This window comes from Haliotis rufescens, unplaced genomic scaffold (genome assembly GCF_023055435.1).
Source record: "Haliotis rufescens isolate VD_foot unplaced genomic scaffold, xgHalRufe1.0.p SCAF_30, whole genome shotgun sequence".
NCBI lineage: Eukaryota > Metazoa > Mollusca > Gastropoda > Lepetellida > Haliotidae > Haliotis > Haliotis rufescens.
The window spans coordinates 6,018,589-6,031,918 of NW_025964002.1; the positions used below are offsets into that span (position 1 = coordinate 6,018,589).

Consider the following 13,330-nt stretch of genomic DNA (forward strand, 5'->3'; position numbering starts at 1 on the left):
CATTAAACAGAGTTCAAAATCTCAAGACCAAACTATACAGAGTTCGAACCCCAAGACCACATTAAACAGAGTTTACAAGTCCAGTTTCCACCTTGCCGAACTTGGCCGGAATTCCTTGGCTCGATCGTAGTGCCACCAGTGGTTATTACGAGTTACGTCCCTTCTATGCCTCTCCTATGGACCAATCAGATTTCACCTTTCATTTTCATTTTACTCCCAGTGGAGTCTGTTTCGGCAGTTAGTCGAGACTGATTATTCATGCAGTTTCCATCAGGACATACAAAGGAAGGAAACATGACGGTGCTTATCCATTTTTGATGTCATGACGTTCATGCCAGGAAGGTGGCAATGCTGGCTGTGAAAGAAGCTACATAGAAAAATAATACCACTAACTAACCAATATATGTGGCTTTGTAGGTTATTGTCCTTAATCTTCTTCTAAAAGCATTTTGTCCACACACCCATAAATTTAAAGCCTAATTTGGTTTTGAAATAATATATCCAGATAAATTACATAGGATAATTACATAATTGATTATTATGTAATAATACATGATCATTGGAGAACATAAGATGACTATCTTTCTGGCAAACACACATATTCCAATTATAATTGATAATTCATAGTCTTGCAGAACACAAGTTTCTGTGAGTAATGGAGGTTACATCAGTCATGCTAACAGATTTTAGTCCGACTTGTAGTGCGTAGTGAACTACTGAACTGTATAGGGTCCGTATTCACCAGTGAACTCCTTGTGTTTGGTATATATGACGTGAGTCAGTAGATCCCTTTGTTGGCACCCATATCGAACACACACACACACACACACACACACACACACACACACACACACACACACACACACACACACACACACACACGCACGCACGCACGCACACACACACACACACACACGCACACGCACACGCACACACACACGCACGCACACACACACACACACACACACACACCACTTGTTCTGTCACTCGTGGGTATTGTACGATGCTTCAATATTGGGCAAAATATCTGTGTACCCACATATACCATTGTTAACACTAGTTAGTAAATACCAAAGAATACTTGTTTAACATGGTTTTATTCCCTAAAAATTAAAAAGATATGTAACTTTAAAGTTATACTGATAGACTTAATTAAGCTTTATTTGTATTTTTCAGCCTTTTACACACTCTACCATCAACACTAAATCATGATTATCATGCCACTAACAGAATAAAAGTGATGTCGGTTATAGCTGGTGGTGCTTTGTTGGTTATGGAACAACTGGTCACAGTACAGTTAAAAGGACTCGTATATGTCCATTTTAAATATTTTTGATACTATGATTTCACCAATCCTATGTTATGGATCAGAGATCTGGGGAACCAGCTACTGTATCATTATTGAGAGTGTCCATAGCAGATTCTGCAAATCCTTTTTGAAAGTAAATAAGTTCACCAATAACAACATGATTCTAGGGGACTGTGGTAGGATCCCCCTACAGTATAACTACATGTCAAGAGCAGTCAAGTACTGGTGCAGACTAATTCAGATGGAACAACACAGGCTACCCATCCAAGCTTAATATATACTAAAATCTCTTGAGGATAATGGTAAAATTACATGGGCATCGCATATTAGGATGATTTTATTCCAGTTTGGATTTGGTTTTGTTTAGCTAAGCCAAGACATTGGTAATATTCAACATTTCATGACAGATTTTAACGAAGAGTTTACTACTGCCTCACTGAAAATTGTCACTTTTCCCTGACATCATCAACGAAATGCAATTACTACTCACAGTTCAAGTCATCACTAAATGTGGAATCATATATTACTTGTGATATGTCTTCTTACCAACGTAGACTTATAGCCATGTTCCGGTGTAATAATTTCAGACTTGCTTTTGAACTGGGGCGTCACAACAACATCCCATATAATGAACGTGTCTGCACTTTCTGTTTTTCGAAGGGACATAAACATGTTGAAGATGAATTCCATGTTCTTATGATTTGGGAGCAGTATTCTAGAGCAAGAAGAAACTCTTTTATCCCAAGCGTCTCGTTACCCCTCCCTCTATTGAGAATTTTATAAGACTTAAGTCAGCCGAAAACGATCAAATTATAAAAAGCTTAGGTAAATTTCTCTTCCAAGTCATGAATATTCGAACGGAAACATAGTGTTGAACGGTAAATCATTATTAAATCGACTCAGCATGCAAATATATATACAGTATATTTCCAATGTATTATGGGCCGGTGGCCTGAAGTACCGAATAAATTTGTCTGTTTGTCTATAAAAGGATTCGTGCTTCACTGTAGAGAGATAGAATGGCCACTAAAGATCAAGAAGATTATGCGGGATCTCCACAAGATGAAGAAGATCAAATCAAAAGAAAGAGAACTTTAACTCCTGAGGGAAAAGAACTGTTTAGTTTACAAAATAAAGACTATTGTGTTAAACTTGAGAGACTTGAGAATAAGCTAGTCCAGGTAAAGGATGACGTTAAGAAATGTTCTGATCTGAAACAATTTGGGATATGTAGAGAAAATTTGATCACATGCTATCATCAGTATAATCAAGTGGCATCAGATTATGTGCCTCTCTGTCAAGACCAGGAACAGTAGAATCTGATGTAGATTAGAACAGAACATTAAAAACAGAGAGCATGTGCAAAAGGTGTTCGATAAGAACACTGCTGAATTTGACAATTTAATTGTGAATTCGGTAGAAGAATATTCTATGTCTTAAAAGCACAACAGAAGCAGTAAAGCTGCGAGTGGCTGTCTGTAAAGATAGCAGAGAAGTGTGCATAATCGGAAGCTGCAAAGGTGGCTCTTGAATATGTGACTAAAGAAACTGAACTTCTCAAGAAACAAGCCTCAATCGAAGCAGACAGAACTTTAGTGGAACATCAGAGACTTAACACTGTATTGAAAGCTGAGGTAAAGGAACTTGAATAAGAGGATGGCTCTGCTGTGAAGTCAGTTGGAGTTCCTGTTGAGGACCCTAAGAAAAGAACCGGAAACTATGTCTCTCAGTTAAATGCACATAAGGATAAGAACCAAGGAAGCTATGAACCATCATTGCCTCCGCCCCGTCACCATGGGGTACAAGATCCAGATACATGTAGCTTTATCTATCAATGAACCAGTACTCCTATTAACCCTCGTGCCGCTCCATATATGCCCCCAAATGATATTTCTAGGATGTTCCCGAAGAAAGAACTATTGCTCCAGAGTCTGACCAAGTTCGATGATTCTCCAGAGTCATATACCGTGTGGAAAGTCTCTTTCAAAAAGGTGACAAACGAACTACAGCTAAGTGACACTGAGGAATTGGACCTGCTTCTAAAATAGCTCGGCAAGGAATCTCTGCAGAATGCAAAGAATATTAGGCAATCCAACCTTACAAACCCAAAGTTGTGTCTCTCGCTTACATGGGAAAGACTAGGTAAGGAGTTCGGAAGCCCTGAGAGTATCTTATTCTCTCTGGACAGAATTGATGCATTTCCAAGTATCACCTCCAGTGACTATAATAAACTATATGACCTCTATGATCTGCTTTCGGAAGTTGAGTGTATAAAACTTTATCCAAAGTATGCAACCCACCTGGCATACTTTGACTCACCTGTAGGAGTAAACCCAGTGGCTGCTAAATTACCTGTTGGTGTCCGGTATAAGTGGGAAGGCAGACCCTTTAAGTACAAGGCAACCCATCAAGTCACTTTTCCACCTTTTACAGAGTTAGTGAAGTTCATTCATGAAACAAGCAGACTAAAGAATGATCCTAGCTTTATACGGTTCAGCTCCTGTCAAACTCAAGCTGGGACACCAAAGAAGCAACCACATCATACCTCTCATGTCGGGGTCGGGAAAACTGATGTTATGAACAAGTGACCGTTACATAATATAGGACACAACTTGAACGAATGCATCTCATTCAAAGCAAAGCCGTACCAAGAAAGAATTGACTTAATGAAGAAGAAATAACTCTGTTTCAAATGCTGCCAGCCTAGGCATTTGGCAGTTTACTGCAATGCACCAGACCTGCAATGTGGAGGTTGTGGTGGTAAGTATATTACTGTGCTACACATGACAAATGAAGAATGGACACAACTGAATGGAAAGAAGGCAGCGTCTAAAGAAAGTCACGAAAATTAAGATGCTAAAGCAGGATCAGGCTCAAATGTGTCGTCAAAGTGCACCGAAGAATGTGACGGCGAACCCTTTAGTGGAAAATCATGTTGAAAAACCATCCTGGTGCTGGTTCATCAAGGAATCAATCCTAAGCAATCCATTAAGCTCTATGTTATTATTGATAATCAAAGCAACTCATGCTAAGTGTTCTTTGAACTTAAGAACATTGACAGCAAGAAGATTCCGTACTCTCTGTCTACATGTGATGGAATCATTTCTGGGTGAGGAGCGAGTGGGTTTCAAGTAGAATGACACATTGGGGATTGCACATTAAACCTCCCTACACTGATCGAATGTAACGACATTCCCAACTACAGAGAAGCTAAGAATAAGCATCTTGTTGACATTGATGATAGTCTACTTCCCTTAGATGACTTAGCAGAAATTTTGCTGCTCATCGGCAGAAATATGACTGAAGCCTTGGTCCAGCCATATGCCAAGAGACTTCCTACATGTGTTCTGGAACAAATCCTCACCAGCAGTGGCGGCCTATGGCCTCAGAAGAATCGCAGAAGCTGCTTCTGAAGAATTCGGCAGCAATGTGCAAAATTTCATCCACAAGAACTTTTAAGTTGATGACAGACTGACCTCACTCCCAACAGAGAGGATGAAGGGATAGATCTACAGAGGAGAACACAGGATGCTTAAAGCTTTGAAGACTCACGGAAGCATGCGATTTCACAAGGTTGCATCTATCCAACAGTGTCAAAGAGGTTGGAACGAACATTACAGAACTTACAGAACATTGATATCAAAGATCTTGGCGTCTCCTGGAATATTGACACGAACATGTTCCTGCTCCAAGTCCCCGATGATGAAAAACCATTCACAAAGCGTGGAGTCCTGTCCACAATTGCCTCCATATATGATCCCTTGGGATTCTTGGCTCCTGTCTCCAGGGAAGATTGATTATGAGAGAACTTCTGACAGCTAATATCGGATGGGACAATCAAATACCATCTGATTTTCACAAAGAATGGGAAAACTTGAGAGGCTCTTTGAAACAGTTGGAGACAGTCCGTATACCCAGGACATTTGTACCGTCTTCTTTCAAGGAAGCCACTGATAAGAAACTACTTCTCTATTGGGACACCTCTGAAAAGGCCCTAGCTGCTATAGCCTATTTGAAAGTAAACCAATGCAGATGGAGACGCACATATAGGCTTTGTAATGAGCAAAGTGAAAATTGCACCAATTCATGGCCACACAATCCCTGGCCTTGATTTGTGTTCTGCTTTTTCAAGTATAAAAAAAGAACTTCCTTGATTGAGGATTATTGTTTATCTTGAGACATTGATTTTTCTTAGTGCGGATTTTTATGGAGCTTTGGAATCCACTGCAAAAGAGGAGTTGAATGTTGGGTTTGAGAGTCAAGTTATATGTTTGGAGCAGATTTCTTCCTCAGTTATCCTATTGGCCTCCTATGTGGCTTTGTTTGATATATCGAATACATTTGAACAAATAATTAATGCAGTGATACTTTTATATAATGGTTATCTTATAACTATAAACCTAACACGTCCCACTTTAGTTCTGGAAACCCATTTGTCCAGAAACCCTCAATGCTGTGGCCAGTCTTGGTCAAAGGTATTTCCAGAAATCAACATGTTGTTTCATGGGTACATACAAAGGGAAAAAAAGAAAAACATTGTTTCGAGAACTCAAAATTTAAACTATGTGGCCCATGGGTGAGAATATTTTCCTTTACACAAAACTCATGTTTTGTTTGGAAGTATATAAAGGTGGTTCGACAAGTATCATGACACATCATTCAACTTATTTTAACTTATCCAACCCAATTTGTGGCGATATTAAAATATTAATATTATTTATTAAAAAGTGTGGATTTCTTATAAATATGGAAACAGTTTTGTCGCTTTAGTATACTTGATATGTACTGTGAAGTTAGCAGGTCAAGAAAACGTGAAACAAGTTTTGAATACTTTTGACAAGGAAGGTTGTCAGAACATTTACGAAAACAACAGAAAACATTGTCTTTCATCACTTACGTTGAGTGAGTCATGCATTCGTGTCAGCATGTTTTAGTACTCTGGATGCGTCATGGGACTTCAGTCATGTTAACGAACCAAGCCATATTGCCACTGTATCACAACGTCTTCAGTCATCGAATCTGGATGGAACAGAGTAGTTAATAGAACTGGTTCTGTATATTATGTTGAGTGAATAAAACTCATCGGTTCAGACATTGTAAGCTCTGATGTAGTAGACACTTTTGACAAACCTGGTTCATGGTCTCCATGGTGATTCCGGGATCGAATTGGTCCAAAGGATACTTTGATTTTCATAAGAATCGACATGGATCAAAACCTGTAGTTCATCAGGGCTCATGTTTAAAATTAATGGTCTTTTTGGTCCAGACTTGAACATTGAAAGACTGCCATGACCGTCACCTGAGAAAGGTGGTCCGACCGATTGATTGACTCGTCCGTGACGCCTTCGGAACATAGACAGTCAGTAGTTGTACCTTTCGTCAGTGGGACTTCCAAGCATATATTTATATTTTCAGATGTACGTATTTTATGGTTCATTCTTTCTTTCGGGTGGTCTCCCTTTTCCAAGGAAGGATATTGATGTTTGGGCATTGATCCACGAAGAGTCGCCCATGAACAAAGATTGACTGTTTTCCTTCAGGAGCGCTATGGAGCTGTTCAACTACACATCGACTTTCAAGAGGGTATCTGACTACCCACTCACCACCCACTGGCTGACAAACAAGGAGACACTGATCAGTAAAGAATATTTAGTCCCCACAGACAGAACGAACTTGATGAGAACATATGGTGGCCTGGCTCCAATTATATTTGTCCACAGCAACTGCCACACGCCAACCAGCAGGGAGCAGTACGTCCAAACGTTGCAGAAATACGTTGAAATATGGGTGAAAGAAAAGTCGGTGCCTATTACTAGTATTTAGCTGGCTTCCAATTGCCTATTGCCTTTGATCGCTGAAAAAAAGTTATCTTCTCGAGGAATAGATGAATGAAAACGTTTTGCAGTGAGCTACTTAACGGATTGGTTATATCAGGCTAACAGAATAGCTACTCATCCATGTACAGGTCGAGAGTTCGAGAGAGAAGAAAGTTTGTTGCTGAACCAATGTTATCATGGTGATATTTTGCAAGTGCAATTCAAGAATCATGGTTTACACGTTTGATGCACATGCGCCAAAATGTTTATGTAACCTTCGATGATACATCCAGACACCATAATACAGTAACTTAAAATATGATTTGTAACTGTGAACCTCCACTTTGAGCTGTTTCTATTATCTGAATAGCTTAATGAGAAAAACTAAATAATAAAGATAAACTTAGGAATAAAGAATCGCTCACGTAGATATTAAAATTCTATGGCCATATTATAAATGTGTATTGTGGCACTAATGACGCGAAAGGACTTTAACTGTAGATGAATTAAATACACTTGTAGTCGACTAGAATCTTAGCACTCAGCCTCAGATAGAATAGCAATTATTATACATCTTTTTTTTCTGATTGTAGTTTGTTCTTTTCAAATACATATGGAGCAGAAGGTCATGCAGACAAAGGGGAGGGGTGATTGCTGCGCTCGAAGTGGCTCAAGGTGCAGAAAAACACATGTGTAACACGAAGTGGCCTCATCAATATAAAGCATGGGTAAGGGAAACTAGTGATATGCAGCACACACAGCTACTCACACACATACAGGCTGACATGGGCTAGGGGTGCTAGTGATATGCAGCACACACAGGTACTCACACACATACAGGCTGACATGGGTTAGGGGTGCTAGTGATATGCAGCACACACAGCTACTCACACACATACAGGCTGACATGGGTTAGTGGTGCTAGTGATATGCAGCACACACAGCTACTCACACACATACAGGCTGACATGGGCTAGGGGTGCTAGTGATATGCAGCACACACAGGTACTCACACACATACAGGCTGACATGGGTTAGGGGTGCTAGTGATATGCAGCACACACAGCTACTCACACACATACAGCCTGACATGGGTTAGGGGTGCTAATGATATGCAGCACACACAGCTACTCACACACATACAGCCTGACATGGGTTAGGGGTGCTAGTGATATGCAGCACACACAGCTACTCACACACATACAGCCTGACATGGGTTAGGGGTGCTAGTGATATGCAGCACACACAGCTACTCACACACATACAGCCTGACATTGGTTAGGGGTGCTAGTGATATGCAGCACACACAGCTACTCACACACATACAGCCTGACATGGGTTAGGTGTGCTAGTGATATGCAGCACACACAGCTACTCACACACATACAGGCTGACATGGGTTAGGGGTGCTAGTGATATGCAGCACACACAGCTACTTACACACATACAGGCCGACATGGGTTAAGGGTGCTAGTGATATGCAGCACACAGATCACAGATACATGCTGACCACCTGCAAACGTCTTTTGTGAATGTTTGAAGGTCTTCATTGATTCAATTTAACTAGGAGTTACCGGTCGTTGTATGTTGATCACATTATCTTCTTTACTCCCGTTACATCAATCTTTAACTGATGTGCGTGTGGGTACACAGTTGCAGTTGTTAAGGCATCACAAATGTTATGTACAGTATTCAAATATCAAGTGGTGTGCAAGTCCATGCGCAGCTACATGTATCACACCAGGGCCTTTAATCTTCCCGAGGCAAGTGAGTTAACTGACTTTAAAAGCCCAGTTTCCACCCTTGTCGAACCTGGCTGGAATTCCTGGGCTCGATCTTAGCGCCACCAGTGGTTTTTACGTGTTATGTCCCTTCTAAGCCTCTCCTATGGACAAATCAGATTACACCTCTCGTATCACTTGCATCTGTTTCAAACAAAATGGCGGCGCCCAGTCAAGACGATCTGATCGATAATCAAGACCTATATTGTGATAAAACGGATGTTACATCGCGAAGTGCATTAAATCACATGAGCAACTTGATCAAAAACATGAAAAGATTTGGAAAATCCTGCAATCGACCGAAATCTGCACCACAGTTTACAAACCGGATTTCGATTTCGTGGCGTGATTTTGATTGGACCATGCATAGACTCGTTAGTCCAGCCAAAATGTAACTCCACAATACCAGCCTAGTACGGCAAGGGTGGAAACTGAACTCATATAGTCAGTTAACTCTCTTGCCTCGGGAACATAGAGCCTTTAAGCATTGTGAAACATTCCAATGCCACTTTCAATAATGCGACTATTACTAACAATGGATTGCAACGACATGTCATGTGTGAAAAGAACTTGGTATCAAACAAACTGTGACATTAACATTATGAGGCCGTGAGAAACACCTGGTTGTATTCGCCAACTTGAGTACAACAGTGTCTCTCTGTATTTCTACACACTATGATATGCCACAAGCCGACCTCTGGAATACACTATTAATACTCGTTACGCTCTGCATTCAACACGGGTGGTGTGATGTAAATGTGATGATTGTTCAATGCACATTGAACATTTCGATTCGATCATTACGTATTGTGTAGGTTGGTGTCTGGTACAGTTGTTAGGCTTTCATGAATGTTATTGTCACCAATAGCCGTAGAATTCAAACATGGTAAATGTGGGCAAATCGCACACAAGCTATACTGATCGTTGTGTACGCTTTGAAATTGTCAGCTATTGCTAAATGTTGAATCACATGTTTATCTGTATAAAGACTACACTGCATACATGACACACGACCATGAAAATGCGGGGTAGAATGGGTCTTCAGCAACCCGTGCTTGCCGTAAAAGGCGACTATATGCTTGTCGTAAGAGACGACTAACGGGATCGGGTGGTCAGACTGGCTGACTTGGTTGACGCATGTCATCGTATCCCAATTGCATAGATCGATGCTCATGATGTCAATAGATGATTTTTTCTGGTCCAGACTCGATTATTTAAAGACCACCGTCATACAGCTAGAATATTGCTGAGTGTGGCGTTAAACAGCGACAAAACAGAAGACATGACAAACGTATATTGCCAGCTGGGTCTACGAGGTCGTGAATGTGGGGCATAAGTCATATTACCTAGAACAGAAACTGTACTCCGGAAAAAAGGTCTACATACAAATGATCCTTATACCTTGTGAGAAACTGGTGGGGACAATGTCTGCAGTGAGAGTCTTGATAATTGTATCACCACCCTGATATATGGTGTTGTCCTTCTTTGGACAATTGAAAGAATTCACCTTAAGTTCTGTAAATCTATCCTCAGATTAAAACAGTCAACACCCGATTTTCTAGTATATGGTGAATTAGGTAGACATCCATTAACGATTCAGATAAAAATAAGAATGATATCTTTTTGGAGCAAACTAATTGTATCGCCTAATAAACTATCTAGCCGCATCTACCCGCTAATTCATAAAATCACAATGACTAGCAATACTGCATTTCCATGGCTCACCTCAATTAAAAATATTTTATATGAAACTGGTTTGAATTTTGTCTTTGATACTAACTCTTTTCCAAATCTCTCTTGGCTTAAAACTAACGTTAAACAAACCTTAATAGACAACTTCTATCAAAGCTAGAATGTCAAGGCGTGTTCTTCATCTAAAGGCAAATATTATACAATGCTAAAAGACAAACCACAGTTAGATGAGTATCTATTATCTCTCCCATTGAAACAAGCAATCTGGATTCTTAAACTGAGAACATCAAATCATAGACTACCAATTGAGAAAGGCAGATGGTTTAACACACAGAGTACTGAGAGAACTTGCACTTTATGTAACGACCAAATAGGAGATGAATTTCACTTTCTATTGGTATGTCCAAGACTAAATGACCTTCGAAAACAATACCTTCCGGCCTACTATACTCAATATCCCTCCACTCTAAAATACAATCAATTAATGAAATGTTCATACAAACCCATTCTAGTAAAACTGGCTCAGTTCTGTAAAAAAGGTTTAACATTATTTACATAATTAAATATCATAGGATCGTCGATCTATGGCTGGAAAATTGCCCTCGCGACGTTAAGTTTGTGAATTTCACTCTACAATATAATATATGTGTATATTTTATGTGTTCACGTGTGTAGTTATGCAGATCATATATGTATTATAGAAATGCATAATGGGTGCATGTATGTATTCATGTATGTATATTTTATTAGATATTATTGTTGGTGTGGTTGTGTATATATTCAACCTCATGTATGCTCTGTAATCACTCTGTGTGATTTTCTTACGAGCAATAAACTTCTGTTCTGTTCTGTTCTGTTCTGGATGGCAGCAGGTTGGGACAGGATAGGTTTAATTATGTTTCCCCTCTTTCAGTTTGTGCATTCTAGCAATGACGCAATCAACGTGTCATCTTTGTATGAGAAGGGACAAAGCAAGTTTGTGTGACAGGGGTACGCCCACAGCGTATATCCTTCTGTAATGCTTTAAAATAATTTTTAAAAAGATCAAACATATTAAAGAAAGATTAAATGTCGAAGGTTATGTGGAAGAATTTGTAAACTATACACATGCTAGAAACTGAGATCGTGTTTGTGAACATCACATGGAGCATGTGTGAATGTGAAGTTAGGCGTGATTTATAAATGTGTCTGATAAAAGTAACCCGAAACGGAGGCAAACGAAAATTGCGGACAGCATTATAGAATCTATTCGTTACCCTTTAGTAAAATAAGAACTAGACACATCTGTAGAAAAAACAACTTGGCATAAGAAAATAATTGCCCGTGCCTCTTCGATCATTCGGATTACTTTGTCAGGGTTAGGGTACGTTAACCACAACTCTATCCTTAGCACTTGGACCATAGAATGAATATTGTGCGAAAATTGTACAGGCCCAGCCGCTCCCAGCATTTTAGGCATCTAGCGTATTTAGTATGAATTATTTTTGTCTGTTTTATAAGCCTCCACATGTCATCTGTCATTTCAAAGACTCTTCCTGTGAATGAAGATTATAGATCGCTCGCTTACGTTTGTTAACCAACTCAAACTCATTTATTCTCAGAAAAAAACACCCACGGTGGTACATGAAATACAATTATATACAATTTTTATTATGTACAAAATGACAGCATTTAACAAGAATAGGATTCGTGGATACTAATACAATTTACCAATTGAATTGAACACATTGTTAAGGAATTTAGATAGGCCTTACACTGTTTGTGGTCATAGCTTTCTTAAATTGGGACATGTTTGGAAACTGAAGATAATGCTTATTTAAGAGTTCATATCGCAGTTGGTGAAAAGCTTCACATCGGAATGAATAGTGAAATTCATCTCCCACAGCGATTGAATCACAGAGTGGACACTGGCGATCTTCCCTTGGAATGTTCAACCATCGACCAGTTTCAACTGGTAATCTATGGTTAGAAGTTCTGAATTTTTAATATAGGGAGAAATATTGATTTGGAGAGCATTAGATATTTCTGAAATGAAGGTTGATTCTTCAAGTACTGGTAATACGACCCTTTGGAGATTGATTCGGCAGTGGATTTCCAGTTCTGACGGAATTGAGATTGATTATATTTTCAACCATTGAGGCCAGCCATGGAGTGGGACGTACCGATGGGTTTTGAAATACATATGACAGGCCGCAATTATCTAATACATTCTTAATACATTTTAACCATGGGGCATTTTCAACTTCTGTATAGATAGCATACATGTATTTGTAAAGTATCTGGGACGGTTTATGATGCACTTCTGAGGTAGCAAGCTTATGCCAACACGTATATAAACTTTAATACTTAATGGTTCCCTACCCAGTTCGCCGTATAGCATAAAGTTTGGGGTTGTGTTTTTCAGTCCTGTTGCTAATTTAAGAAATTTAGATGGACTCTTTCTATAATAGTTAGATTCTCGTACCCCCAGATCTCGACTCCATATAATAGTACAGGGACGACGATTGCATCAAATGCAGATAAGAGGCAATCTAATGGCAAAGTAACATTTGGGGACTTCATGAGTAAGCTGAACATGGCTTTAGTGACGTTTTCTGACAGCGATTTGACTGCTTGTATACATAGCTGATAGTGAAACATAATTTCGATTTGTTTGCAGGTCCGGCACCAAAGATCACCACTTTTGTTTTGTTAGCTTAACATTTAACTTCCATAGAGCACAGTTGTCGGAA

At 39.5% G+C, this 13,330-nt stretch overlaps 1 protein-coding gene across 3 annotated transcripts in view; it reads right to left on the reverse strand.

Moving 5' to 3' along the window:
• Nucleotides 1-13,330, reverse strand: part of LOC124143262 (sodium- and chloride-dependent GABA transporter 1-like) — a 48,958-nt gene that overhangs the window by 12,024 nt on the left and 23,604 nt on the right. Inside the window, exon 2 of one of the 3 annotated variants that reach the window (XM_048380450.1) lies at nucleotides 6,207-6,328. The exons of the other annotated variants lie outside the window; for them this stretch is intronic. Within the exon in view, the coding sequence (XP_048236407.1) occupies nucleotides 6,207-6,236 (30 nt within the window). The 5' untranslated portion in view covers nucleotides 6,237-6,328. The remainder of the gene's footprint in view (nucleotides 1-6,206; nucleotides 6,329-13,330) is intronic. 3 annotated transcript variants of the gene reach the window in all.